Below are 25885 nucleotides of genomic sequence, written 5' to 3' on the forward strand. Positions count from 1 at the left end.
TAGAACTGCTTCACAGTTCACACTCTCACTAGTTCTTCGGCAAGGAACTATCTTACTCTAAACCGCATGGCTTAACATGAGCTCCTTGCCATCATGAATCCGCTGCTGCTGCTCTTCTAGAGGGCAGAGGCCAGAAGGGGGAACTTCTATCTTTCCTCTCTAATTAGTGTTTGAATTTCTGTTTCTATTTTACTTTGATCTCTTCCATTTATTCTGCTGATCTATGAGTTTACCTAAAATTGTTTTATTAAGTGAGTCATTAATATATCAAATTCCTTGTTGTTTTACTTCATGAATCTTGGTTTATAAGTTGCCAGGGTTTTATATTTCACCTTCCTCTCTAATTAGGGTTCTATTCAAATGTACTTTTTAAAGTGGAATTATTTGAATGTTAGTGTTCTGATATAGAAGTTTATCGGATGAGGGATGTTGTGTTTGTCTTGTCATATTCCGGGTATTAGTGGATTGTTGCTTTCAATTCATGGAAAAGATTTTTAGGTTATGGTGATGCATTTAAGCAAATCGAAAATGAAAAACTACCACATCAAATATAACGTGTTTGTCTTGCTTCTTGGTGCTGGATGAACATAGTATGCTGATAATGCTGTATGAGTAATTTTGTTGTAAACTCTTGTTCTTTGTCACACATGCCCTTTTCGTCATTTACAAACCTCGTTGTTGTATAAGTTCTCTACCCCATGGCTTAAGACGAACAATCTGTGTAATATGGATAATTTTTTTTGTATACTCTGATACTCAAATATCGTATTAAACACCTTATACTAGTGTTTAAGACTGATATCTTGTCAATGCCCATGTTAGATAAGCCTAAAAGGGATATATTCGACCGTGAAGACCACAGTTTATAGCATGTTAGCAACTCATCTCTTGGCGAATTTTTGTTTGAATCATTTGACGAAAACTAGCATATTTTTGTTGTTGGGAGGATTGGACTGGTCAAAAGACTGTTTGCTGGGGTTGACTCTTGACTACCCATCAAGGTACTGAGTGTCACAAATGCTAGTTACTTTGTTGATGATGATGAAACTTGAAAACTAACTGCTGCCATCAGGATGATTTTATATGTAATCAATACCAAAGTTTTAAACCAAGGGTTATTAAATCATAGAAGTTAGTGAAGTACTAAGTCCACTTCTTAAATGCAAACGTAAAGTATTTAGATAATTCATCAAAAAAACTATCAACAGACTCATAGATATTAAGGACATTTCTTCGTCTGAGAATGTTCATTTTATTAAGACACTTGGAAGTGAATTAGATTACTTGAGCGGAAATACCAAGTTACATTTGTGACATCAGAAGGTTATAAATTGGCCTCTAATTGGAGTTTCATTTGTGTAAGGGAAAAGAAACTAGGGTTAGGGTTTTTGGTTCTAGTCTTCTTTCCCATTGTTCTTTCAACCATGTCGAAGAAAATCACTTTGGTGAGTTCTGATGGTGAAGCTTTTCTTGTCGAGGTGGCTGTCGCCCTTGAATCTGGGACCATAAAGAATATGATAGAAATGAATTGTGTTCGACAGTAGCATCCCTTTGCGCAACTTGACAAGCAGGACATTAAGGAAGGTCATGGAATACTGCAAGAAGCATGCTGAGAGCCCTGACCGGGATGCCGATGAATTGAAGACATGGGATTCAGAGTTCGTTGAGGTCGATCAGACGACGCTGTTCAATCTTATTAATGTGAGGGTTTCTTGTCTTCTTTCTTTGTTTGTTTTAGATGTTGTGATGGTTTGCCTATTAGAAGCTTAATTTTGATTGCTAGTATTCTATTATATGTGGTTTCTTTTGGTTTAAACATGAATAATGGTTTGAGTATCTTTTATTTTGTGATTTTGAACGGGAGTATTAGGGTTTTCTATTGGAAAAGTCTTTTCATGTTACTGATTGCATTTCTGTTTCTTCTTTTAGCAGATTAATCTTGTATGAAATCAAGATTATTTTATTGCCAAAAATTGAATTTTTAATTGCTTGTGAGAGCGTGGTATCTTCCTCTGGTTGTCAGCATTTGACTGACTCTAGTATTCATACACATCAATCTAGGCATAACTTACATTTGATGAACTGGAAACTGGTTCATTCAGGAGTCAGGACATTGCAGATTCAGATTGTTTGTTTGCTGATGTGTTTAGAGAATTAGTTGGTTGTTGATAATTAAAGTTTAATTTGTGGAGTATTTATTTACTTGCAACTCTTGTTGATTACTATGTTTTACAAGAATATCTTGGCCCATGATTTGTTTCATCAAGAGAAACATGGAAAGAGACAGTGTATGAGACTTGGAGTAATGTTAATTTTTATTGATATGAGTTCCTTTTTTGTTATTGATGAGCAAGGGGAATTTGAGGCCCATGTACTTATGCTTGATGAAAATGGGGATTGAACGCCTCACCTCCTAGAAGGGAAAACCTTTTAGTCTAACAACTCAGCAATCGATATTTAATCAGAATGGAGATGGGAAAGGGTAATGATAAATTTTGACCTCCAAGGGGGATGCCTAGTACCAATGAGGTTGTGAACTATTTTTGAAGTAACTCCCTCTCTCTCTAACCCTCTATCTTTCTCTCGTTCTATCTGTGTGTGTTTTACCTACTCTATCTGGTTTTAGCTTAATTTATTGACTAATCTTAAATGAATGAAAGCTTCTCATTTGATATCCTCCGCTAATCCTGAATATCTAGTTCGTTGTATTTGATCTTGTCTATTCTTGTGTATTGTTGTCATTTCAATGAAATTTGTGTATGTCTTTACATTTTTCGTTTTAATGTATGCTTTGCTTCACCTCGAATCAGTTGTCAAAAAAATTTCATGTGACAATTTTTTTGGAAGTCAATTTGACGAGGGATATTACTTATTAGGACCATATTAACAATTTTTGGGTATTAAGTCTTTAATGACTAGACACAAGAAGTTAGTCAAGCAGCAATTGGCCTACATGGTTAGTGCTGTAACATTTGTCTGAATACCAGTTATGTCGTCCTTGATCTAGACACCACTCAGGCTCACTTGTTAGTTCGACATGGTACAAGGTTTTTCCTTGGCATGGGCTTGTCCTAGACCGCGCCAAGCTTCTCCACTTAGCTAATCTAGGCGTCAAAGCCACCCAAAAGGCCGCCAATATGTAAGACCAAGTTTTTAAATACGATTTTACGCCTCAATGCGGTTTGCTCTCACAAGGCGAGGCGGTGCCTCGAGGCGTAAAATACGTAAATAAATTTAGGAAAAGAAAATGACTTCAATTATGTAAAAACATAGCATAACAAGTTTTTCTACTTTACTACCGTAGTATAAAGTCTTTAAGTGTTGCGAAACAACTTAAAAATAACAGTGAAAAGCAAAACCAAAAATTCTAAAGAGTTCTTCTTCTCAATAGTATAAGGTTCTAAAATACGTACGCCTCGAGGCGTATGCTTCAACTGTTTCTTCAAACATGGTCTAAGTCTGTAAGACAAGGTGTTATAACCTAGGTCTGGAAGATCTTCTTGAGCGAAGTGAGACTAAGTTAGTGCGAAATTAAGAGTTTTACACGTAAAACTTCCATTTCTCATCAGTTTGTTAATTCTTGTAGAAAATGTTCTGTGTGGGCAAACAATGGATCAAGTCACAATATCCAACACCCTCACCACTGAGATTTTGTTGAATGGATTGCATAGTTTGTTAATTCTTGTAGAAAATGTTTACTTTTATACTTCGTTTGTAAATTTAAAATTGCGAAGAATCTACTGGAAACTCTGGAAGGATCACTTCTGGATCTCTTCATTCTTCAAGGTGATAACAGGCAGGTTATTCGCCTAACTGCTTTCCTAACACTGCTTTCTAGAGCCTGTTATTTTACTAATTCAATCTTTCGCAGCACTGATCTTTAGCATCTAAATCTCCTTGCCTCTTTCTCACTTTGTTGAGCTCTCTAACCAAGTTCTCTTTTTTCATGGATTTCGAAGTGAAATCTGCACTCTTCAATCTTTCATTTGCTAATGATCGATATGGGTGTTGATTTTAATTCCTTGGTTAAATTCTCATCTGTTATAGTGTGTGTTCTTTATATGGATAATATTACAGTATTACTTAGTTAACTAAATTAGGTTTTATATGTTGTATATAATGAGTTTGTGTAAGAAAATAAGTTTAGATTCCATAAATCTACAGCTTTAAGCTGGATCTCGTAAGCTTTGAAGAGTTATCGGCTACTTATTCTGATCTAATTGTAATATTCTCTCTACCTTTGACATTGACAGGGCTTGCATGAAATATCCTACTTCATAGATACCTCAAAAACCAGAAAATGGCAAGCAAAACGGCACAAACTGTAGTGAAAGCAATTGGAGAATATCAGTACCCATGGAAAGAGAAGTTGGCAAAGTACAAGAATGAGCTCTCTAAGGGGGAATGGGGTTACTGGGAGTTAGGGGCATGGAATAATCTAGGCATCAGTGCCCGTTATCGGGCTCGTCTCCGCAAAGAGGTTCTCCTTGCAGGTCAAGATTGGCCTTATGATCCAGCAAGGAAAGAGATGAGGGCATAAATGTGACAATATCTGCTGAATTGATGAAGAAAATGCCGCATATGCTGCAAGACTACAAGAAGTGTGGGTGGGAGAAGAAGATGAAAGAGGAAGATGCAAAGAAATAAGTAAGGATGCTTAACTTGGTTGTTTCTATCTTTCCCTACTTAATATACAATAGTAGTATAAACTCGAGGAACTAATGCTGAAAATAAAGCCATCTTTTCCTAGAAATCAGTTCCGCTTTTGTATCGAGAAAGGTCGCTCTCTTTGTTTACTTTGGTTTACCTGCTTATAGCTTTGAAGAATCGTCTATGAAAAGTCTATGATGATAAAAGGAAGATTTGTATGTTGAGTCGAGCAGGGATATCACTTGCATTCATATGGTCTCATAGATGATATAGTTCTATGCAAATACTCACAGCAGAGCGTAGCAAGCATCTCTTAAGTACCTTAGTTGTGATATGGAAAGTTGATAATGATAAAAGAAATATTTGTATGTCGAATTGATCAGCGGGTATCACATGTGTTCGTGATTCATCTGCTCCTGAAGAACATATAGTCCTACATAAATGTATGATTATCAAACATATTATCTTAAAGGTGTTTATCGGCACTTAAGATAGCATACTTAGTATAACATTGCAATGGCATGGTAGCATTGTTCGTCTTTACTTTATTTCAAAAGGGAAAAATTCTATATGTTATCGGTGTGAAAGGGAGTCAGAGCCCAAGGTATGTATGTAGTTTATCAAATCTAAGTTGTCTGACCAAGGTCACATAGTTTGGATGGGTATGATGAAGTGGGCCATGAATCATGAATTATTTATGACCGTGACAACTGTACATAGAACTTAATGTCTAGGTCAAAAAGATCTAAGACTCAAAATGTGTGAACAAAATTGGAAGACCTCTCACATGAGAGATCTGGTTGGCTGACTGGGCTAGAACTTGTCACCGAGATAGCCGAGCAACCAGCCAAACCCTAACTCGGGGTCTAGGCCGAGTCTCGTCTCTAATGTTTTACACTAAATGACTATCAAATTACCAATACCTTGGATTCATCATATATGAGTAACATTGACTTGCTCAACTTTTCTGATTGGGAAGTTACTTTTTTCCTTGTGGACAAGTAATTGATGTTTGTCGTTTTGCGAGTCCTAGTAAGATTTCTTGAACTACTACATTCAAGTATTTTTATACATTGCGAATTCAAGTGATTTCTCTTACTGGAGATTTTGAAAATTGTACTTTGTCCTTTGTCCTTTGAGACAGTATAAATAGCATTTGGTTCATAGCAATTACACCCAAACTTGTGCTCCTCTACTTGCAGTCACATGAGTTTTTATTGTTTCATTAGGTTGGTTGTATTCTACGACATATATTTGAGTGTGTAGTCATCCAGTTATGAGTTATGACCTGGTTACATAATTTTGACTGCTTAACAGTAACATATGAAGCATGTTTATGGGTGCATATGATGTTCTCCTGCGGCTTTTCTCTATCTTGAAGATCCCATACTTCGTTGTAATTGGTTTACTCCAACCGTTTTTGGTTTTCATTAGGCTGTGAGTTTCTTTGAGTTTGCATGTTCTAATCAGGCATTTATATATTTTGTTCTGATCTTGCACTATGAAGAATTACTCTACATTTGAATCCAATATCTTGGGCATTAATTAGTAGCATATCTGCTGGGGTTAATAACTATCGTTTGAATTGTTCACTTCAAAATAATTATTGAAGTGTGCAGGAGATTCAGACCACCTGAACCCCTCATTGTTTCACTTGCAATTATCGTAAACCCGATTCTTCAGTGGGATAAGCTGCTTTAGTTTTGGTATTAATGTAAACAAATGCTGGTTGTGGCCATTTTTGTCAGGCCATACGTCTTGATCTCTTTTCACTTTATATTTGCTGTCGAAAGGTTATTGTTTTTAACTCACTATTGATGCAACATGGTGTTTTCAGGCGGCAAACTATCTTAACATTAAGAGCTTGCTGGACTTGTTCAACAAAAAAAAAAAAAGAGCTTGCTGGACTTGACATGTCAAACAGTTGCTGACATGATCAAGGGGAAGACACCGGAGGAGATCCGCAAGACATTTAACATCAAGAATGACTTTACCCCCGAGGAGGAAGAGGAGGTCAGGAGGGAGAATCAATGTGCTTTTGAGTAATTGAAAGTCAGAAAAGATGGGACAGGAACAATCTGTGTTTGGTACTTTCTGTTTCTTGATTTGGGGTATAAAAACAAATGACATTATAGCTCTCGGCTATATATGCAGACAATATATCTAGTATTAGTACTTATTTTGTTATTTGTATATAAGGTTCGTTGGTTGGAGGCATCTCTGTTGATGGATAGGGGAAGAGTTTGTTCTCTAACCCTATCTATCCTCCAAACCAATGATCCCAATCCGACTATGTGAACCAAGACTTGTGTTCTGTCCTTATAGTTCGTATAAGATGGTATGATGGTGTCATTTTGTTTTGGATGGATGTTTTATCTGTTTTTGTTTCAACAGCTTCCATTTTTTAGCTGATTCATGCTTAGTAGGAAACTGTCTTAAGTGTGCAGCAAGGCTGGTAAGTTTATCAGGGTAAATAACTAGCTGTAGAGATCTTGTTAAGTTGATGTACATTCTGTGACAAGCAAGGGAAAACCGAAAATTTTCACTAGTTTAGATTAGTTAAGAGTAGGGGTGGGATTTTGGCCCGGAAACCCGGAACCCGCCCACGACCGTCCGAGTCCGAAGGGTCCGTGACCGTCCGATGCCCGAATCGGTCCGTACCCGCCCGACCGAAAGATCTTAAGCGGACGGACGCGGGCATAGGTCTTTACCCGGTGGTTCGACCGAGTCCGCCCGCTTATATCGTCCGCCCGACCGAATCCGTCCACACCCGTCCGTTTATCCTACCCGTTATACCCGCCCGCCTATATGATTGATTTTAAGCCTTTAGATTTATAAAGTTAGCTACAACCATTAGATTTCAAGAGTAAAAATAAATAACCCTAGAAATCACTTTTCTTAATTTTGTCTTCGTCGTTCTACTTCTCTAGTCTCTATCTCCTCCAAAATCTCAGTATCTCATCAATAATTCGAGAATCCACAATAAACCGGTCGTAATCCATGAGAAGAAGCATAGAAACCGATCATAATCCATGAGAAATCTCAATGCTTATCTTGCGATGTTGAATTCATTTACTTTTTGATATTGTAAAGTGGGAGTTTTAGAAAGTTGTATTTAGCGACTAAACATTTTAAATTTCGAATAAACGTTTCTTTATTTGTTCATTAGTGACCGGTGTCCGCCCGACCGATACTCGGTTTGCCCGACTATCAAAACGGTCACGGACGGGCACTTTGTTGGAGAAAAAACCGAAATGTCCGCCCGTTTTGTCCGGATGTCCGAGTGGACACTTAGGATTCGTGTCCGTTCCGCCCGGACCGGTTGAGTTAGTGTCCGTTTCCCGCCCGTCCGGACCGATTCCCACCCCTAGTTAAGAGTGGTATTTATTTTCATCCACTCTTATAACACAATATCGAAACAGCTATTGGTTCTTAGAGAGTTAGAGGGTTGGAAAATGAATGGGGGACTCCCACAACTATACTCCCAAGTGTACTCCCCCTCACTAGCCAAGGTCATTTTGGTCTTTTCAGCCTGACAAAACTGTGAAAAGACCAATGTGACCTTGTGATTGTGAGGGGGAGTACACCTGGGAGTATGCCCAGGGAGTCCCCCTATCATCATTGTAGAGGGTTTTGTGTTAAAAGTGTGTTTTTATACAAGTTGAGTGATCAGGTGGTTTCTACCCCAGTCTTAGATAGAGAGAAAGAAAGAAAGAAAAGCTAGAGAGAGAGAGAAGAGAGAAGAACACAAATTCATTCAATGGCTGAAATTCCGGACGAAGTAAGAAATTTATCAGATGTGGATCTGGAAAACCAGATAGTTACAGTCAACCAAGACTTGGTGACTTTCCATACTCCAAAGCTAATGGAGTATGATGAAGTCTCCTTTGAGGTAACCCTTAAGTGTATTGTTCTTCTTCTTCACCATCATCTTCTTCTTCTTCATCTTCTTCATCTCATCATCTTCTTCATCTCATCTTCTTCTTCTCATCATCTTCTTCATCTCATCTTCTTCATCATCTTCTTCTTCTTCATCATCTTCTTCATCTCATCTTCTTCATCATCATCTTCTTCTTCATCATCTTCTTCATCTCATCTTCTTCATCATCATCATCATCTTCTTCATCATCATCATCTTCTTCTTCGTCTTCATCTCATCTTCTTCATCATCATCTTCTTCTTCTTCATCATCATCTTCTTCTTCTTCATCATCATCTTCTTCTTCTTCATCATCATCTTCTTCTTCTTCATCTCATCTTCTTCATCATCATCTTCTTCATCATCATCTTCTTCATCTCATCTTCTTCATCATCTTCTTCTTCATCATCTTCTTCTTCGTCATCTTCTTCTTCTTCTTCATCATCTTCTGCATCTCATCTTCTTCATCATCTTTTTATCATCTTCATCTTCATCTGCTTCATCTCATCATCTTCTTCATCTCATCTTCTTCATCATCGTCTTCTTCTTCATCTCATCTTCTTCATCATCATCTTCTTCATCATCTTCTTCTTCATCATCTTCTTCTTCATCATCTTCTGCATTTCATCTTCTTCATCATCATCTTCTGCATTTCATCTTCTTCATCATCTCATCTTTTTCATCATCTTCTTCTTCATCTTCTTCATCATCATCTTCTTCATCTCATCTTCTTGATCATCAAATTCTTCATCTTCTTTTTATCATCTTCATCTTATTATTATTATTATTATTATTATTATTATTATTATTATTATTATTATTATTATTATTATTACTTTTTCTTATTATTATTATTATTATTATTTTCTGGTAGATACAGTAACAAAAGAATGGCAGAAGTGTAGAGAAAAGAAGATGAAGAAACAACTTCTGAAAGAAAAGAATGAAAAGGAAGAAAAAAACAAAAGTAAGATCCACTTTTAAGAACCCTGATTTTGAAGGAGAAAACAGAAGATTGGAGTTGTCTCAGTTTTTAGGAATCTTAGAAAAGGAGAAACTACAACGATCAAGGATGGTTTGAGTTAAGTTAGAGATTATATTTGCATTTTGAAATTTACTTGTAGGGATTATTATGATGTTGATTTGGTTTAGAAACTATTCTTGGTGAATATTCTGATTATGGAACTTCAGTATTGTTTGTCAATGGAGGAGTAGATCATTTAATGTTTTGTCAGATCAAATGGCCGCAAATTTTCAGTATTGTCTCCCCATGACTTTTGTGATTTTTGTCTTCATTTATAACTTTTATGTTTCCCCACAGCCGGAACTTTTATAACTGTCTTTCACAGTCTGTCTTCTTCAATCTCCTAAGACAAAGGAAAAACGAGCTAATTCTCTTTACCATTTTCTTTCTTGTTCAAGTTTTCATGCCCCCAAGAGTTTTCCCTCTTTTTATATATGATTTGTTGCTTAAGAAAAAAATTCTGTTTCTTTACCAAACCGTTGGTTCTACTGTGTGAAATTTCTGAATTTGATTGTAATATTCTGCCTAGTAGGAAAAGGACTACTCTCTTTCAACAAAAAAAAAAAAAAAAAAGGAAAAGGACTACTCATTTAACTACTGTATGTTACTGTTTTGTCTTCTATATTCGCTTGGTCTTTTTTTTGTTGGTTCTCCATCATGATATTTCTATCAGGGTTGTTGATATTTCTTTGTTTGCAATGCTGTGCAAAAGGTACATTTATGCACTGATAACTATAAGAACTGCTGCCATCTTTTAGTTCATGTTGGTCTTTATGTGTGATATAGGGGCTGTTTTGCTTTTTCCCCCACTTTTTCATAGTTTGCTTCTCTTGCTTTTGAAAATAGGTAAGACAACAAATTTGACACCAACTAGTTCTCAAATGCTCTCATAAAAAAAACTACTTCTCAAATGCTTTAGCACACTATTTCGAGTAAAAGATTCAGATCTTAAATTAGCAAATAAAGTGTAATTACAGTATGAGTTTGTAATAACCTCGCATGTTTTCCATTAATTACGGAAGGACCCCACTAGAAATCAGGACCGGTCGCAAGATTTTAGAGGCCCTAAGCGAGTGTTTAAGAATGTGGCCCATTCGTTTCGCGATATTTTTCATATATCAGAATTCTCTAACTTTTTCTTACACCTAATATGGGTTTAAGCATGAACTTGTGTTCATAACTATGTATTTATGCTAGGAAGATCTGATTGAGTGATTCGAACATTGCTCAGATTTCGAGCTAGTACTTGTCGGTCCTTAGTCGAATTCTCGATTCAGTGATTGCACGAGCAAGTGAGCAACTCGGTGAGTTTGGGGAAGTTAATAGCTTGGTTGGTTTCCTTTTTCTTTTAAACAAAGAAAAACCAGAAATTAGAAAATAAAAGAATTAAGAAATAACGATTATAAAGGAGATTGAAGTGCGAAGATAAAAAATTTCAGGCTTCTTTCTTTGTTTCATTTTGGTGGTGTAGTAGTCCGATGTTGATAATGATGATTGCGGTATGACGATGGTGGTGGTGGTTCTAGAGGTAGATGTGTAATGCTAATGTTTATGATTGTGGTAGTGAATGGTGATGTATGTTTCCTTAGCGTGATGGTGGGTGTTTAGTTATAGTGAAGGAGAGGGAGGTAGGTGATGGTCGAAATAAAAGCTGACGTAAACTATTTGTTACTTCTTGAATTTTTATCTAAACATAAAAGCAAAATCCTCGCTCCGAGGCCCAAGGTCGGCCGGCTGGAAATCAAGTTTAACTGGGAGGACATGAGGGAAACCTTAGTCATTGAACAATGCCTTAGTTGTTGTTTCATTTTTCAGCACCCTCTCCCATATTTTCTTAATATCTGAATGCACTTGTCTCCCAAGAAAGTATTACAAATTGTGGAGAAGTTGTAGGATCTGAATAAAATTTACGAGGACCTTAATGTTGTTGATGATAATTGGAGAGTAATATAGGCATAGGTTTCTAACAATTACAAGGGTGCATTTCGCCACATCATGTAATGTCAACTGTGTTTGAATGTTATCCGTTTACGTAGGGGTCTAAAGTGTCATTTGTTTTCTTGTAGATTTAAATTTGGTATGAAGTGAATGTATATGTAATTTTAGTTGTTTTGCATGCTTATATATCAAAATCTTGAAACAAAAATTTGAGAAGAAGAATTGGTTTAAGGTCTGAATTGATTAGATAAGACATGCAAGTACTCAAATTATATTATACAAGTAAATTATACGTTAGTTATTTCAGATTAGGGTTTTTTGAGCTTACCCCCTCGTCAGTAATTGGTAATTGAGTTTACCCCCCCCTCAATAATGGGTAATTGAGCTCACCCCCTTGGACTTACTATTAGTGAAAAAAACATAAAGGTTATGTTTGGCGTACGTGAAATAATTGCGACTACCAAAAACAATCATTCTTCAATATGATTCCTAATAGAGATTCTACCTCATTTTATTGTTTGATTTGGTCGGGATTCAGGAATACGATTAGTAAAGATTGATTTTGGTTTTTATATTATTTACTTTATGATTTTAGTATCACATACCAAACATATCCGTAGTAGTTTTGACAAAAAATCTAAAGGGTATTTCCCAAATGACCCCCAACTTTGTGACCAGCTTCGTGCCTGGCCTTCCACTTTAGCAAAAATACCCATCTGGCCCCCTTTTCAGTTATCTTTAACTTTTCATTACTCTCTCTCCTCCATCTCATTTCCTCTCTCTGCCACATGAAGAAGAAGAGATTTTTAAGATTGAAACCTTAGAAGGGAGAGAAGATTCAAGATGTTTCAAGATTGAGACTCAATTGCATTGATTAATTCCATACAAATCTAAGAGGGAAGGGTGGTTTTGAAAATCTAAGAACCCGTCAAATTTCGTTCTAGAGAGAGGTGGGTTTTCTTGGTTTGGGTTGAAATTGAATGTATAGAAAATCTAGACTCGGTTTTATATTAAGGGGCAAACTTGAAAGAAAATGACAAAAATAGGGTCATTTCAAGGAACTTGAGAAATAAAGGTCATTCCACCAAAGTCATTTGGGTCTAAGGTCATTTGACCCAAATTCCCATAAAATTGATGATAGTGAGTAAAAAGCACAAAATAGTATAATTAGGGAAGAGAAACAACCAAAGTCATCTCCGCAATTTTTGGTTAGGTTTGTCTCAATACCCCATGAAGCTTCAGTTAGGTTTGTGTAAGATAAAAATCGATAATAGTGAATATAAAGCAGAAAAGAGTACAATTAGGGAAGAATTAATCAAAATTATCACTGCAATTTTTCGCTAGATTTGTCTCAATACTCCTTGTAGCTTCAGCTTTTCTCCCTTTTGAATATTTAAGAAAACATTCATTAACAAATAAAACAATGTCGAAAATGGCTTATGAATACAAAAAACTCAAATGATAGAATCAAGTGACGGTCTTAAAAGAAGATAAGTATGCGCAGAAGAGATGATCACTGAAGATATAAAATATGATGTGTTGAGAGCCAATTCAAGATTTCAAAAGTAGTTTAACAAGAATATCGAAAGAGAAGGCAAGCTAAACTGCAGCAAGGACTTTAAACACAAGCAACTCAGTAGATGGGAATTAAAACAACCCAAATTGGGATTTGAGATATAAATAAGGGCATTTTCGTCTTGTTTAACATGTGTAATTTGCACGCACAACTTAACTGAGGTTAAACGTTTTTCGTCCATGTAGGGGTGTAAATAATTTTTTTTTTAAAAATAGGGGTGTAATCCTAATATTGATATAATAATAGGGGTGAAGGTCAAAACATACAGTAGAACACTCTAAAACCCCTAATAAAACAATCCTTATACAATAATTCAATCAAACTTGATACACCGTCTATGCAAAAAAAAAAAAAAAAAATTGATGCTGGGTAGATGAGTTTTCAAGACAGAGATGATTTTGATCTCCCTCCAAAGGTTTTGTCCAAATTTGGGATTGAGTCCAATGAGAGAGAGAATAGTAACCTAAATTAAAAAATTGGAACACGAAGATTAACAATGGGACAGAAAAGAGTACATAGAACTAGTTATTCAACATTGCTTTACGAAATCTATTGAAGACAAGGTAAAGTTATTTATTCAAGGACTTGATGATGTTCTTACTCGAAGGCGCCGGAAGATCTTTTTCCAGAGTGTAGAGCTCGAAGATCTTGATCATATATTGTTAGAAATATCAATTGTTTGAAAGGACTAGATAGAAGACGTCAACTCCAATGAAGTTTCCAATGATAGTAGGAGTACTCCTTTTCAGTTTCTCGATTCATCTGCCATTAACGTGTAGACAACATCCCTGACACAACTAAAACAGTCAGATTGAGATGAGTTCGATCAGTATGAGATAAAGAAGCAAAGTTCTATTGATCATTGGTGTTTCCTTCTCGACCACAGCAGTCTTTGTGGAGGAAATGATTTAGTATTTTAGATGTTTTAAGTTCAAATAAAAATACGATATGAACCCCTATAAAAAAAATTGAGTGAAATTTTAATACAAATATTCTACTGCATATATCTTGATACTACAGTTTCGCCTGTGAGTGCCAGAGACTTTTAGTGGTGTTCAAATGTTTATTCATATAGGATTAGATGATTGAGTCCAATGAGAGAGAGAGAGAGAGAGAATAGTAACCTAAATAAAAAAATTGGAACACGAAGATTAACAATGGGACCGAAAAAGAAGTTGTGTTACCTGGAGATTGTGTATTACTTAGGATTAGATGTAGAGATAATGAATTATATTTTGGACTAGGATTGGTCTCAGATGGGGTGTGGATAAAAAATGAGTCCTTAACCCAAAATTTAGGGTGATGTTAAGTTCTAAAAAAAAAGTGTTAGAAACCAGCGTGGCACTCAATGTAGGATGGAGTCTTCCAACTTGGATGCGGTTTCTAATTTTTTTTGTTGAAGTGGGTTTCTAATTTTTTTTTTTTTTTTGTTTAAAGAGGGTTTCTAATTGGTAGAATAGAAAATTTTCCACTTTAATTTTTGGGAGATGCTAGAGTGCCCAGTTTTTAGCCCATTAAATTGCCCAGCTGATGTGGAATCACTAAAAGACAAGGGTTTTTCAAAGTTTGACTACGGTGGGGACCGCTTTTATTTCGAAATAAGGAAAGTTGGGCAATTTAATGGGCAAAATTGCTGGGCACTCTATCATTTCCCTTAATTTTTAGTATTAAACAGAAAGAAACCTAGAGGAACACAACTTCAGCCTTAACTTGGTCTTTATATAAAGAGGGAAGGACTCACGCCTAGAGAGGTATAGAGAGAATCTCCATTCTTAGACTTCTAGTAAAGTGAGAGAGGGCGAGTGTGTGTGTTAGAGAAGTTGCACCTCCAGTTCCATTCATATATCTTGGTTAATCTCAGCAGTTAAGAATATACCAACTATATATTTGCACTCATCAACAATTGTGCTGCTTCATATACTATTTATTTATTTATACACAAGTTTGAATAAAAATCTCATCTTTTTTCTTAATATCTAGGATGGACATAGTAGAAGAGATTATTTTCAAAAACCAATCACATATAGAATTTATACCCCCGGTAGAATTCGATGATTCGTTTTTGAAGTACCTCTTAAATAAGAGGTACCATAAACGAGCAGTCAAAGTCTTGAGATTTTTGGTATCCTCTATTTCATGCCTCATGAACAACCCTACTGACGACAAAGATGATCATGAAAGAGGAAAATATTTATTTGGTGCTCTTAAGCTTTATTTAAAGATGATGCCTACTAATCGTAAAAAAAGAGAGCATCTACAAATATTCGACTACTATGGAATACCTGATCATATTGTCTCTTTATACAAATCTCCCGTTAGAAACAACAAAGATATAGCAGAGGAAGCAATTCGTCTATTTATCTATCCTAATATCGGATCGTTCCCTATATACATGCAACACCTATTCTGTAATGTAGTATGGAAGTTTTGCTATCTTCTCCGTAAGGACTTAACAACAAGAGAAGCATCTCGGTATGTACTATATTACTCATGTCGTCAAAGTTATGGACACATACTGGAATCACTTGGTACTTCAAGCATGGCAAAATTCTTTTATGGTGCACCACCATTGACTTTACTTCGTGACTTAGTCCCGTGTACAAGGGAACTCACACAACAGTTGCTTCTATATATGGAGTTTATCAGGGAATCATGCTTCTGCAAAGCTCCGGATGTCTTGAAAGCACGTTTTGGGAGTGACATTCGTGAGTTTTCTGTATTTGCACTCCATACATGTGCAAAAATTGACGATTGTATGAGATCGTGTAATCTATCACTTCACACACTATCTCTGCCAGCTATGGATGTGGTGTACAAGTCATTAAAGCCGTTTAAATTATTTTATGATGATTTTAATGACTTGCTGAACAACATAGATCTTTGTCTGACTGATATGGATGATGGAGCCGAATACACACGATGTATGGAATGTGAATATAATCATGGCTGGTCTTATTTTCTCCCAATTCTCAAGGAATTAGACATGATCTCTAAGATTTGCCGTCCTGCAAAACAAAACTTCTCTTCGTGTATGAACTCTCACAAAGTTTCAATTAATAAACTTATTATGAAATCAAAGAGAGGAGATGATCATCAATGGATTCTTAGGCATAAGGATTTAGTATACGATGAATCTAAAAGACATTTGATCGAGATGATGTTCCCTGCTGAGATGAAGAATGATTGTGAACTACAGAAGATGAAGGTGCTAGTTGACAAGTCGCAGTTATTGGTGGATTCTTTTCAGCAAGTTGGGCTTGCAAACCCCATTCTGTTACGGAATGGAATCATCCCTCAGTTCAAAAACGAAGTAGCTTTTGAAGCAGGTCCGGGTGTTTTCAAGGAGTGGCTCCGTTTGGTATGCCAACATCTATTCGATCCGTGTAATTCACTTTTCCTATCATCTCCACGCGACCATCAGAGGCTTTATCCTAATCCAGGTATGATTGTTTGTCCTCCATCATTAGTTATTCAAACCAAAGTAGAAGCCTCCTGTTACATTACTTTTTCGGTGTTTATATTGTGATCTTTCTCATAATTAATACCTTCATATTTTTTTCTTGTTTACAGCCAAAGTGGATTCTCAACAACTTCAATACTATGGGTTTTGTGGTCGGGTGATTGCTTTAGCATTGATGCATAGCGTGCAAATAGGCATTGGATTTGATCGCTTGTTTTTCTTGCAAGTAGCTGGAACAAAAATTACTTTGGAAGATATACGAGATGCAGATCCATGTGTGTACAAAAGCTGCAAAGATATTCTACAGATGGATACTGAATTCATAGATTCGGATAATTTGGGATTGACATTTGTCTGGGAAACTGAAGAAGTAGATGAGTCTGGGTCCGAGAGGAAAACCGTGGAATTATGTCCGGGAGGGAACACAATGGTTGTGAATAGCATGAACAGAAAAGAGTATATAGAGCTTGTTATCCAACATTGCTTCAAAATATCTATTGAGGACAAGGTAAAGTTATTTATCCAAGGACTTGATGATGTTCTTACTCGAAGGCGTCGGAAGATCTTTTTCCAGAGTGTGGAGTTGCTAGATCTTGATCAGATATTGTTAGAAAGAAGGATCTGATAGAAGACATGAACTCCAATGAAGTTGCCAATGATGGTAGAATTTCTTTTCTGTGTGTCTCGATTCATCTGCGATTAACATGTAAACAACATCCCGGTCATAACTCTACCAGTCAGGCTCAGATGAGTCATATCAGTAACAGATAAAGAAGCAAAGTTCAATTGGTCATTCATTGGTGCTGCCTCGTCGACCACAGCAGTCTTTGAAAAGAGATTGAATACAAATTGACCTTATTGCATTAAATTTAAACGAGTAACCTATATATGACACAAAGATTGAATGGTAGAACTAGATAAAAACGAGTACTCAGTGCAGCAACAACACATCAAATGCGCGAGGAAATCATCGCAAAAGCTTCCCCTGCAAAATAATATGGTACACAAATCTCTGGCAAAACTATAGTGAGACCACGATAAATCGATAATAGTTTAGAAGGTTTCAGTCTAATTAAGTCTAAGAATTAAAATCAGACTTCTTAGGGTACCTTTTTAATGGATAATCATAGTGGCCAACTCAAGTTACAGAGTTGAAAATCACATTTCTGTAACTTATCAAGATTCAAGAGGATCTTATATCAAACATAATATTCTTTATGGACCGATGCACTTTAAAAGTTCACACGGTTATTTGTGCATGCCATAGCTTGATTTTGATGCAACTATAAGTCTATAACGCTTCAACATAAAGTTAAATGTCACAATTGCAAGTAGGAAATGAACTTACTTAGAATGCTACAAGGCTGGAACATGTAAAGACGGATTCGTCAAGCTTGTTTAATCTAGCATACAGGCAAGACCACAAGCAAGCAAGGATAGGATATACAAGTTAACATCATAACTTGAGGAACTCCTACTTCCCACATTTGGTTAGGAATTTTATGTTGAAAAATATAAGATCTATCATCAATAAGACGTAGATTAACCTTGAGGGAGGTTTGCAAGTGAGTCTGGGTACCCGGCAGATTGCTATTATGCGTCGTTTTAGATTAAAATATTAATGCTATTAGCCTGACTGCCTGAGATACATAGAAACACCGTGAAGATGAGAAGAAAAGGCACGAAATGAAACATTTTACAAAATATAGAACAAAACTATCCATTCATAAATAATTTTCAAATTTTTCATGTCAACTTACCTCTGAAAAGGGCAAAATTTTTACTTCAATTGGACAAGTCAAGTCACAAAATACTCTTAAACTAATCATTACAAGAAATCAACAACATCCAAAAGGCAAGAGCTTGGAAACTTGAACATTTTTATTCTAGTAGTTAATTGAAGTAAATCCAATCAAGTAGTGAGATAGTAGTTATGTACAGTTAATTCTCTTTTTGTTGTTGAAAAAATGTCCATTTTGTTCATAACCCAATTAGAGGTTAGACTTTAGAGGAATAATCTGTCTCATTAGAGAGAAAGGCTAGGGCAAAATAGAACTGCTTCACAGTTCACACTCTCACTAGTTCTTCGGCAAGGAACTATCTTACTCTAAACCGCATGGCTTAACATGAGCTCCTTGCCAACATGAATCCGCTGCTGCTGCTCTTCTAGAGGGCAGAGGCCAGAAGGGGGAACTTCTATTTTTTCTCTCTAATTAGTGTTTGAATTTCTGTTTCTATTTTACTTTGATCTCTTCCATTTATTCTGCTGATCTATGAGTTTACCTAAAATTGTTTTATTAAGTGAGTCATTAATATATCAAATTTCTTGTTGTTTTACTTCATGAATCTTGGTTAATAAGTTGCCAGGGTTTATATTTCACCTTCCTCTCTAATTAGGGTTCTATTCAAATGTACTTTTTAAAGTGGAATTATTTGAATGTTAGTGTTCTGATATAGAAGTTTATCGGATGAGGGATGTTGTGTTTGTCTTGTCATATTCCGGGTATTAGTGGATTGTTGCTTTCAATTCATGGAAAAGATTTTTAGGTTATGGTGATGCATTTAAGCAAATCGAAAATGAAAAACTACCACATCAAATATAACGTGTTTGTCTTGCTTCTTGGTGCTGGATGAACATAGTATGTTGATAATGCTGTATGAGTAATTTTGTTGTAAACTCATGTTCTTTGTCACACATGCCCTTTTCGTCATTTACAAACCTCGTTGTTGTATAAGTTCTCTACCCCATGGCTTAAGACGAACAATCTGTGTAATATGGATAATTTTTTTTGTATACTCTGATACTCAAATATCGTATTAAACACCTTATACTAGTGTTTAAGACTGATATCTTGTCAATGCCCATGTTAGATAAGCCTAAAAGGGATATTTTCGACCGTGAAGACCACAGTTTATAGCATGGTACTATGGTAGAAACTCATCTCTTGCAGAATTTTTGTTTCAATCATTTGACGAAAACTAGCATCTTGTTGTTGTTGGGAGGATTGGACTGGTGAAAGACTGTTTGCTGGGGTTGACTCTTGACTACCCATCAAGGTACTGAGTGTCACAAATGTTAGTTACTTTGTTGATGATGATGAAACTTGAAAACTAACTGCTGCCATCAGGATGATTTTATATGTAATCAATACCAAAGTTTTAAACCATGGGTTATTAAATCATAGAAGTTAGTGAAGTACTAAGTCCACTTCTTAAATGCAAACGTAAAGTGTTTAGATAATTCATCAAAAAAAACTATCAAGGCACTCATAGATATTAAGGACATTTCTTCGTCTGAGAATGTTCATTTTATTAAGACACTTGGAAGTGAATTAGATTACTTGAGCGGAAATACCAAGTTACATTTCTAGAAGGTTGTGACATCAGAAGGTTATAAATAAGCCTCTAATTGGGGTTTCATTTGTGTAAGGGAAAAGAAACTAGGGTTAGGTTTTTTGGTTCTAGTCTTCTTTCCCATTGTTCTTTCAACCATGTCGAAGAAAATCACTTTGGTGAGTTCTGATGGTGAAGCTTTTCTTGTCGAGGAGGCTGTCGCCCTTGAATCTGGGACCATAAAGAATATGATAGAATCTAATTGTGTCAACAGTAGCATCCCTTTGCGCAATGTGACAAGCAGGACATTAACGAAGGTCATGGAATACTGCAAGAAGCATGCTGAGAGCCCTGACCGGGATGCCGATGAATTGAAGACATGGGATTCAGAGTTCGTTGAGGTCGATCAGACGACGCTGTTCAATCTTATTAATGTGAGTGTTTCTTGTCTTCTTTCTTTGTTTGTTCTAGATGTTGTGATGGTTTGCCTATTAGAAGCTTAATTTTGATTGCTAGTATTCTATTATATGTGGTTTCTTTTGGTTTAAACATGAATAATGGTTTGAGTATCTTTTATTTTGTGTTTTGAACGGGAGTATTAGGGTTTTCTATTGGAAAAATCTTTTCATGTTACTGATTGCATTTCTGTTTCTTCTTTTAGCAGATTAATCTTGTATGAAATCAAGATTATTTTATTGCCAAAAATTGAATTTTTAATTGCTTGTGAGAGCGTGGTATCTTCCTCTGGTTGTCAGCATTTGACTGACTCTAGTTTTCATACACATCAATCTAGGCATAACTTACATTTGATGAACTGGAAACTGGTTCATTCAGGACATTGCAGATTCAGATTGTTTGTTTGCTGATGTGTTTAGAGAATTAGTTGGTTGTTGATAATTAAAGTTTAATTTGTGGAGTATTTATTTACTTGCAACTCTTGTTGATTACTATGTTTTACAAGAATATCTTGGCCCATGATTTGTTTCATCAAGAGAAACATGGAAAGAGACAGTGTATGAGACTTGGAGTAATGTTAATTTTTATTGATATGAGTTCCTTTTTTGTTATTGATGAGCAAGGGGAATTTGAGGCCCATGTACTTATGCTTGATGAAAATGGGGATTGAACGCCTCACCTCCTAGAAGGGAAAACCTTTTAGTCTAACAACTCAGCAATCGATATTTAATCAGAATGGAGATGGGAAAGGGTAATGATAAATTTTGACCTCCAAGGGGGAGGCCTAGTACCAATGAGGTTGTGAACTATTTTTGAAGTAACTCCCTCTCTCTCTCTGACCCTCTATCTTTCTCTCGTTCTATCTGTGTGTGTTTTACCTACTCTATCTGGTTTTAGCTTAATTTATTGACTAATCTTAAATCAATGGAAGTTTCTCATTTGATATCCTCCGCTAATCCTGAATATCTAGTTCGTTGTATTTGATCTTGTCTATTCTTGTGTATTGTTGTCATTTCAATGAAATTTGTGTATGTCTTTACATTTTTCGTTTTAATGTATGCTTTGCTTCACCTCGAATCAGTTGTCAAAAAAATTTCATGTGACAATTTTTTTGGAAGTCAATTTGATGAGGGAATATTAGGACCATATTAACAATTTTTGGGTATTAAGTCTTTAATGACTAGACACAAGAAGTTAGTCAAGCAGCAATTGGCCTACATGGTTAGTGCTGTAACATTTGTCTGAATACCAGTTATGTCGTCCTTGATCTAGACACCACTCAGGCCCACTTGTTAGTTCGACATGGTACAAGGTTTTTCCTTGGCATGGGCTTGTCCTAGACCGCGCCAAGCTTCTCCACTTAGCTAATCTAGGCGTCAAAGGCACCCAAAAGGCCGCCAATATGTAAGACCAAGTTTTTAAATACGATTTTACGCCTCAATGCGGTTTGCTCTCACAAGGCGAGGCGGTGCCTCGAGGCATAAAATACGTAAATAAATTTAGGAAAAGAAAATGACTTCAATTATGTAAAAACATAGCATAACAAGTTTTTCTACTTTACTACCGTAGTATAAAGTCTTTAAGTGTTGCCAATCAACTTAAAAGTAACAGTGAAAAGCAAAACCAAAAATTCTAAAGAGTTCTTCTTCTCAATAGTATAAGGTTCTAAAATACGTACGCCTCAAGGCGTATGCTTCAACTGTTTCTTCAAACATGGTGTAAGTCTGTAAGACAAGGTGTTATAACCTAGGTCTGGGAGATCTTCTTGAGCAAAGTGAGACTAAGTTAGTGCGAAATTAAGAGTTTTACACGTAAAACTTCCATTTCTCATCAGTTAGTGTGTTAGACCAATATTTTGAAACTTCAATTGTATCGAAAAGTTAAGCCATTGTTCTGTACTTCTGTGTGGGCGAACAATGGATCAAGTCACAATATCCAACACCCTCACCACTGAGATTTTGTTGAATGGATTGCATAGTTTGTTAATTCTTGTAGAAAATGTTTACTTTTATACTTCGTTTGTAAATTTAAAAATTGCGAAGAATCTACTGGAAACTCTGGAAGGATCACTTCTGGATCTCTTCATTCTTCAAGGTGATAACAGGCAGGTTATTCGCCTAACTGCTTTCCTATCATTGCTTTCTAGAGCCTGTTATTTTACTAATTCAATCTTTCGCAGCACTGATCTTTAGCATCTAAATCTCCTTGCCTCTTTCTCACTTTGTTGAGCTCTCTGACCAAGTTCTCTTTTTTCATGGATTTCGAAGTGAAATCTGCACTCTTCAATCTTTCATTTGCTAATGATCGATATGGGTGTTGATTTTAATTCCTTGGTTAAATTCTCATCTGTTATAGTGTGTGTTCTTTATATGGATAATATTACAGTATTACTTAGTTAACTAAATTAGGTTTTATATGTTGTATATAATGAGTTTGTGTAAGAAAATAAGTTTAGCTTCCATAAATCTACAGCTTTAAGCTGGATCTCGTAAGCTTTGAAGAGTTATCGGCTACTTATTCTGATCTAAATGTAATATTCTCTCTACCTTTGACATTGACAGGGCTTGCATGAAATATCCTACTTCAGAGATACCTCAAAAACCAGAAAATGGCAAGCAAAACGGCACAAACTGTAGTGAAAGCAATTGGAGAATATCAGTACCCATGGAAAGAGAAGTTGTCAAAGTACAAGAATGAGCTCTCTAAGGGGGAATGGGTTTACTGGGAGTTAGGGGCATGGAATAATCTAGGCATCAGTGCCCGTTATCGGGCTCGTCTCCGCAAAGAGGTTCTCCTTGCAGGTCAAGATTGGCCTTATGATCCAGCAAGGAAAGAGATGAGGGCATAAATGCGACAATATCTGCTGAATTGATGAAGAAAATGCCGGATATGCTGCAAGACTACAAGAAGCGTAGGTGGGAGAAGAAGATGAAAGAGGAAGATGCAAAGAAATAAGTAAGGATGCTTAACTTGGTTGTTTCTATCTTTCCCTACTTAATATACAATAGTAGTATAAACTCGAGGAACTAATGCTGAAAATAAAGCCATCTTTTCCTAGAAATCAGTTCCGCTTTTGTATCAAGAAAGGTCGCCCTTTTTGTTTACTTTGGTTTACCTGCTTATAGCTTTGAAGAATCGTCTATGAAAAGTCTATGATGATAAAAGGAAGATTTGTATGTTGAGTCGAGCAGGGATATCACTTGCATTCATATGGTCTCATAGATGATATAGTTCTATGCAAATACTCACAGCAGAGCGTAGCAAGAATCTCTTAAGTACCTTAGTTGTGATATGGAAAGTTGATAATGATAAAAGAAATATTTGTATGTCGAATTGACCAGCGGGTATCACATGTGTTCGTGATTCATCTGCTCCTGAAGAACATATAGTCCTACATAAATGTATGATTATCAAACATATTATCTTAAAGGTGTTTATCGGCACTTAAGATAGCATACTTAGTATAACATTGCAATGGCATGGTAGCATTGTTCGTCTTTACTTTATTTCAAAAGGGAAAAGTTCTATATGTTATCGGTGTGAAAGGGAGTCAGAGCCCAAGGTATGTATGTAGTTTATCAAATCTAAGTTGTCTGACCAAGGTCACATAGTTTGGATGGGTATGATGAAGTGGGCCATGAATCATGAATTATTTATGACCGTGACAACTGTACATAGAACTTAATGTTTAGGTCAAAAAGATCTAAGACTCAAAATGTGTGAACAAGTTTAAGTGTAATTGCTATGAACACAAATTCCAAATGTTGGATGCTATCATTTGAATTGTTCACTTCAAAATAATTATTGAAGTGTGCAGGAGATTCAGACCACCTGAACCCCTCATTGTTTCACTTGCAATTATCGTAAACCCGATTCTTCAGTGGGATAAGCTGCTTTTAGTTTCGGTATTAATGTCAACAAATGCTGGTTGTGGCCATTTTTGTCAGGCCGTACGTCTTGATCTTTTTTCACTTTATATTTGCTGTCGGAAGGTTATTGTTTTTAACTCACAATTGATGCAACATGGTGTTTTCAGGCGGCAAACTATCTTAACATTAAGAGCTTGCTGGACTTGTTCAACAAAAAAAAAAAAGAGCTTGCTGGACTTGACATGTCAAACAGTTGCTGACATGATCAAGGGGAAGACACCGGAGGAGATCCGCAAGACATTTAACATCAAGAATGACTTTACACCCGAGGAGGAAGAGGAGGTCAGGAGGGAGAATCAATGGGCTTTTGAGTAATTGAAAGTCAGAAAAGATGGGAACAGGAACAATCTGTGTTTGGTACTTTCTGTTTCTTGATTTGGGGTATAAAAACAAATGACATTATAGCTCTCGGCTATATATGCAAACAATATATCTAGTATTAGTACTTATTTTGTTATTTGTATATAAGGTTCGTTGGTTGGAGGCATCTCTGTTGATGGATAGGGGAAGAGTTTGTTCTCTAACCCTATCTATCCTCCAAACCAATGATCCCAATCCGACTATGTGAACCAAGACTTGTGTTCTGTCCTTATAGTTCGTATAAGATGGTATGATGGTGTCATTTTGTTTTGGATGGATGTTTTATCTGTTTTTGTTTCAACAGCTTCCATTTTTTAGCTGATTCATGCTTAGTAGGAAACTGTCTTAAGTGTGCAGCAAGGCTGGTAAGTCTATCAGGGTAAATAACTAGCTGTAGAGATCTTGTTAAGTTGATATACGTTCTGTGACAAGCAAGGGAAACCCGAAAATTTTCACTAGTTTATAGTTTTTGAGGACTTAAACTTTTAGAAATGTATTGTGATTCTAGAATAGAATTAGGTTTCAGGTAGAGTAGGAAATATTTGTGTTGTGCCTGTTTTGATTTTGGATCCTAATACAATTAATGTGGTCCGGTCGGTGCTGTTTGTAAGTTTTTGCATTTTGGGCCTAACTCATATCTTTCAATCTTGTATGCTGTTTAACCAGCATATAGTCCACCATCGTTTCTTCCCACTCCGGTTAATCGATGATCATACCATAGATTCCAATTTCTCTTCTATTTCAATTGAATGATTCTCTAAAGTTAATCCAACTCCTATCATCTTACTTTTCATCTCCAAGAAAGGTTGTAACGTATGTAATCATTTCATGTTTACTTGGATCCATCGCTTAACCTTATGGTTTCATGAGCTCGTATCGTATGTCTTATAAAAGATTTACTATTAGTATTAACTTACCTTTCGACCCTGGAAGACACTTCGATTCACATAAGTTTGGCCATCTTAGTAGCACTCTTTTTGTCTCTTACGCTTCAGCTCAATCTATGTCGAATTCTTTCGCTTTTGATTTTAGCATAGATTTAACTACTTATCCAAGGTCCTTAACATGCTCACTTCCACCCCTTGTTGCATCTCATGTGCGATCTTTTGTCGAATTAGCCGAGTATTTATACTCGGGCTATGACGGCGATCCCATTTACCAGGTGTCTGATTAGTTTCTACTTTGTGGAACTCGAACGGGTATGGTCTCTGCATACGGAGAATACTGGCGGGATACCCCGG

General features: G+C 36.2%; 4 protein-coding genes and 1 pseudogene across 7 annotated transcripts in view; all 5 read left to right on the plus strand.

Moving 5' to 3' along the window:
* The first annotated feature begins 13 nt into the window (after positions 1-13).
* On the plus strand, positions 14-7010 carry LOC147533738 (SKP1-like protein 1A pseudogene; annotated as a pseudogene). The gene is made up of 2 exons (XR_015228128.1): positions 14-1749; positions 6511-7010. The product of XR_015228128.1 is annotated as an SKP1-like protein 1A pseudogene (transcript).
* Positions 2429-6525, plus strand: LOC147533739 (uncharacterized). The gene is given in 5 exon segments (XM_086650556.1): positions 2429-2548; positions 4254-4530; positions 4532-4552; positions 4554-4647; positions 6488-6525. Coding segments are annotated over 3 exon segments (345 nt in total). The 5' UTR covers positions 2429-2548; positions 4254-4300; the 3' UTR covers positions 6488-6525.
* Positions 7011-14760: 7750 nt separating the features above from the next.
* LOC147533740 (E3 ubiquitin-protein ligase UPL5-like) overlaps positions 14761-25885 on the plus strand; it is a 51831-nt gene continuing 40706 nt past the window's right edge. The window contains exons 1-3 of one of the 3 annotated variants that reach the window (XM_086650559.1): positions 14855-14969; positions 15087-16546; positions 16677-17389. In XM_086650559.1, the coding sequence (XP_086506685.1) occupies positions 15088-16546; positions 16677-17191 (1974 nt within the window). In that variant the 5' untranslated portion in view covers positions 14855-14969; position 15087 and the 3' untranslated portion in view covers positions 17192-17389. Of the gene's footprint in view, positions 16547-16676; positions 17390-25885 lie in introns of all 3 variants that reach the window. The other 2 variants (XM_086650557.1, XM_086650558.1) reach the window with 2 other exon arrangements.
* Positions 18467-24914, plus strand: LOC147533741 (SKP1-like protein 1B). Its single transcript, XM_086650565.1, has 3 exons — positions 18467-20333; positions 24392-24420; positions 24452-24914. The coding sequence occupies exons 1-3, from the start codon at positions 20058-20060 to the stop codon at positions 24597-24599; spliced, it is 453 nt and encodes a 150-aa protein (XP_086506691.1). The 5' UTR covers positions 18467-20057; the 3' UTR covers positions 24600-24914.
* LOC147533742 (uncharacterized) lies at positions 20195-24477 on the plus strand. The gene is given in 5 exon segments (XM_086650564.1): positions 20195-20333; positions 22917-23193; positions 23195-23215; positions 23217-23310; positions 24392-24477. Coding segments are annotated over 3 exon segments (345 nt in total). The 5' UTR covers positions 20195-20333; positions 22917-22963; the 3' UTR covers positions 24392-24477.

This window comes from Eschscholzia californica, unplaced genomic scaffold, assembly GCF_041429995.1.
Source record: "Eschscholzia californica isolate CP2 unplaced genomic scaffold, dmEscCali1.0.p SCAF_6, whole genome shotgun sequence".
NCBI classification, from domain to species: domain Eukaryota; kingdom Viridiplantae; phylum Streptophyta; class Magnoliopsida; order Ranunculales; family Papaveraceae; genus Eschscholzia; species Eschscholzia californica.